We start from the raw sequence: 4,633 nt of genomic DNA, 5'->3' as shown, positions 1-4,633 counted from the left end.
CAGTAATGCATGCAAGTCAAAATTTTCACTATCTAGCTTCTATGGAAATATTTTTGGATGGTAGGCATGCTTATTTATATGTTTTTTATTTCTCAAGTTGTATAAATATTAAACTATGGTTCTTCACTAATGACATTATATTTAAGTATGTGATGATATGAATATACTTTTCCTCTTAAGCTCTTACTACTCAAAGAGTCTCTTTCCATGTAACAAGTAATGATAACAACTAATCGCATTTTAATATATCCATCTACATTTGATACAAAGCACTTCCAAATTAATTAAGCTTACAAAGCATAACCATTGATCATGGCAACTTAGAGATAATATTCTGATCATTTGCATGTTGAAAGAAATGATTGAAATGGTTTCTAAGTATAATTTAGGAACAAGCACAATATTTTGTTATCTACACGATGTAGATTGAACAGATCTCTATGATTTGGTGCTAGTGAGGTTATAGCTGTCACTTTAAATAAATGTACCTTTTGATTTGATATTGATTGATATAGCTAAGATGTTAGTCAATAAAAGTATCACATAATATATAGGAAGAAAACTTATATTGTACTATATTTAATGCTAAAGGAATTTACATGATGATGCTATGAGACTACATATGACGCTATGAGATTACATTTCTTTACTAAGGTGATATAAATGGAAAATTGCAACATTGATAAAGTGAATTTGTATGATCTAGTCAAGTAAAAATATTATTCATTTAGATCTACTATAAATAGAGTTCATACCAAGACAAGATGCCCTAGAATATAATAGTTATGTTTAATTTAAACAATAGTATTGTATGAGCACTAACAATACAAAAAGAAAACCAATTAAAATTTCTCTTAAATATTAAGAAAGTATCCAACAACTTGCATTGGTACTATTCTAGAAGAGCATGGAGATTGTTTTTGATGTAGAACTTTAAATTAAAGAGAGTGATACACGAGTGGTAGTTATAAATTTCACTATATGAAAAGGTACCTACTATTGTTGTTCCCCAAGCATACTGGTCTCCTCTACATGTGTTGCGAGGCTAAGCTTGGCTCCCTAAAGCCAAAACATGTGAAGGGTAATGTACCAGCTTCAATATTTTAATTGCTATAAAGTTAAGAGATCACAAACAATGCTTAACAAGTGGACAACTCATAACATGTTGAAGGATTTGTGGAAGTATTAAAGTGTGATGCTTTTCCTTTTACACCATAGCAATAGTGTACACTTTTTTAAGGTTATTTTAAAGTTTTTTAGGTGAAACTACAGTGCTGAAGGTCCATAGGGTATGTTTGTTTTCAAGACAAGGCTCATTCTAATGTATAAGTTCAAAAAGAGTATTTTCTAGGTGATTTCTATACTTTTGCTTCTCAAATGTGAAGCTTCCATGTAATATTGGAACCAACTTGATTGCTTTAGGTGGTGTAAAGGGAGGCAAGCTTGAGCAATGGATCTCAAAGATTGGCATGAGGTGTGACTTGAGGGCACTATGACAAGTATTAGGGTGGTATGCAAAGTTGTTATTGGACACTCTTTGTTATGATGCTGGAAATGTGAGGCATGTGCCTTTATCACGCTATTGCAGGGAAGAAAACTATAGAAAGAGTCTGGTTCTCTACAAGTTCCCGTTCCATTTTTCAATTGAGATCCCAAAATGATTATGTGATGATAACAATTTTGCATGCAACCAAAGTGAGTTGAGTTGTCACTACAAATACAGCTCAATGGAGGGAGCTAGACGTAGCAGCTACCCACCAACCAACAAGAAGTGGAAAAACATTAGGGCATCTTAGCTGTCTATCTTGCTGCTCCCTCATGGCTGGCGAGTATATTGGTGCTTCTATTCTCCACAGCAGATCATCATCCAGTCCAAGCGCCACTAAGAAGAAGCAATCCATCATAGCTTTCCTCTTCATAATTGTCATCCCTTGCTTTCACATGTAGTACAGCTACCTCATTCTCTCACCTCTTCGTATCTTCTTCTCGAGCTAGCTCTGATCCTACAGCCGCCATGGCAGTTATGCCGAGCTCCTGCCTTATTCCTCCTTCTGCAGACGAAGACAGGTGCATCTTGATGCTCTCGCACCGCCCCTTCGAGGCAGATCTCGCGCGCCGCCTGGAAAGCTTGGAAACGAGCTCTTCTTCTTCTTCTCCAGTTGAATATAGAGACATCAACTCCTTCTTTTCCCTCGACTGGATCACGGAGGCCATGTCCATGCTGGCGTCGACTCACGCGTCGCTGCACGGCCTGGTCCTCTCAGCGCTGGACGACCTGCCACTGTCGCAAAAGGACGCGGACGCAATGGCGGCCTACATGGAGGACTGCGTGAAGCTCATGGACGCGTGCAAGGCCATGCGGGAGATGGCGGACGAGGTGGACGAGGTCCTGCGGCTGGTGCTAGCTCACTCGGGATCAATTCTCGGCCCTAAAACGATCTCTTCTCAATATCATGCGTCTAGCGAGAGAGGAAGGAGAGTGGCCCTGGAGAGAGCCCGGCACTCTCTGGGAAAATGCCTACAACGGATGACCAGGTACGCCTGCAGCTGCAGCATCCGCCGCCATATCTCGCCCGCCTTAGAGGCGCTCCTCGACGGCGGCAAGATCGCGAAACAGGCCAGCATGAAGGGATCTAGTTTAGGAGCCCTCTTCACCGCCATGGAAGGAGCTCACGCCATAGCCGTCCTCGTTCTCTGGATCCTGTCCAATTCTCTGTCGTTGCAGAAACCGGGTGCTACGTTTTCTCCTTCGTCCAAGCCGCTGTTTATGCAGAAAAGTATCACCACCAAGCTGCAGAGGCAGAAAGTGCAGCCGTTGTGGTTGGCCCCCCTCCTGACCCTACACAGCCAGCTAAAGAAGCAGTTGAAGACCCCTCGCATCACCAGAGAGGCCCCCATGCAAGCTCTCTACGATAGCATCCAAGAGCTTTTGAGGCTGCAGTCGCCTCATTCAGATCAAGGCGGCCAATACAACATCATTCATGATCATAAGTTGATGCGGCTCATCATGGGTGAGGCATTGGTGAAGAAGGCCCAAGAGATGCAAGCTTCCATAGCCACTCTCAGTCAACAAGCCAAGTCTCTTTCGGATATGCTGGTCTCCACACGGATGGCCATTCTGACGTCCCTTGCCTATTTCCGCAGCTCCTAGCTACTTGGCCTTAATGGTGTTGGAGTCCTTTCTAAGAGGCGTAAGGATTGGACTAGCTTTTCCTTCGAAAAGAAGAGGGAAAGGAAGAAGCAAGTAGCACACAAGGCGGCCAATCGCTCCTCTTCACCTTCTTGTAGAGATGGCCAGCAACAATGCTGTAGATTTCTATGATGTAAATTGTCCCCATAATTCGGCTCTCAATATTCACCCTCTAAATTCATGACCCCATATCAACGGTTGTGGAAAGAATGACAATAGCTTGCCACTCTAAACTCATGACCCCAAATCAACGGTTGTGGCAAGCATCACAATAGCTTGCCAAAGTTTTGAATATGTAGCAATATGAATCTAGATCAAGTCTATTATTAAAGTGCATGTATAAAAGTTCCCATAGTTAATGACATAACACCCCTTTTGTTCTCTAAATATACATGGCTAGGTCCTCGTTGTGGCACATTCTTTAACCTAGATCAATCAACTAAGAGACTAAATCTCATATCATGCCATACTTTTTATGTGAAATTGATTATGCAACTTTGACATTAGCTCTATTCATTTTAGCATTTTGTCTAAGTACAATAGCTACAACCTATTCTATAACAGTGAACATCATCCCATCTTAATCTAACCTTGACATTGTTCAAAGAGAGGGGAAGAGATAGACAAGAATGAGATCCATGAATAGAGAGTAGTGTACTCTCTCTTCTTCCATTATTCATTCATTGTGTAATAAACAAAGGTACTAAGTCTAAGTCACATATATAATGTATGAAAAAAGGTGACTAACTGACCAAACACCTCCAACCTGAGTTAAGTCTGACCAAGTCATTATTATGGCGCACAAGACAGTGACAACTAGCTATAGCTATACAACTAAGTTGGTGTAGATATTAAGCTTGAATCTCAATACTCCCCCTCAAGCTCAAGTTAACTGTTGTACTCCAAATAGCTCTCTAAAGTGAACAAACGTATCTCTACCAAGTGATTTGGTAAATATGTCAACTACTTGGTCATCAGTCTTCACATGAAGTAGATCAACTTTTTTTGCAAGTACCACTTCTATGTGGTTCGATCTAGCATGGTAAACTCCAATGCTAGCCAATAGCACACTGCTCATGTAGTCACAAAGCAATGTGATCTTCCTATCCACCTATACATCTAAGTCATGTAACACTTTTAAGATCCAAACTACTTCACATGTAGTTAAGGCTACACCTCTATATTCTACCTTTGGGCTAGAGAGAGCAATTGTAGGCTGCTTTTTAGTACTCTATGTTGAGAAATGTACAGTCACACCCACTATAGCCTCTTTGTAAGGAACATCAAGGCAAAGAATCACATTGAAAATAAAGCCTTAGACTAGGTCATGTATGCATGGTTTATTAAAACCACAGTTGGTGAATACCATGGTCCCTTTTCACATTTTTTCACCTACCAATACCACCTATGTAAGCCTATAAAAGGCACTCATCCCCACACTCA

At 40.8% G+C, this 4,633-nt stretch overlaps 1 protein-coding gene across 1 annotated transcript; it reads left to right on the top strand.

Moving 5' to 3' along the window:
* Window positions 1–1,424: 1,424 nt before the first annotated feature.
* On the top strand, window positions 1,425–3,582 carry LOC148012612 (uncharacterized). The gene has a single exon (XM_087669100.1). It carries the CDS (start codon window positions 2,015–2,017, stop codon window positions 3,149–3,151), a length of 1,137 nt encoding a protein of 378 aa, XP_087525226.1. The 5' UTR covers window positions 1,425–2,014; the 3' UTR covers window positions 3,152–3,582.
* The last annotated feature ends 1,051 nt before the right edge of the window (window positions 3,583–4,633 follow it).

This window comes from Lygodium microphyllum, chromosome 27 (assembly GCF_053477565.2).
Source record: "Lygodium microphyllum isolate KBCC chromosome 27, Lygodium_microphyllum_v1.1.10, whole genome shotgun sequence".
Taxonomy (NCBI): domain Eukaryota; kingdom Viridiplantae; phylum Streptophyta; class Polypodiopsida; order Schizaeales; family Lygodiaceae; genus Lygodium; species Lygodium microphyllum.
This window is presented reverse-complemented; position numbering and strand designations above follow the sequence as displayed.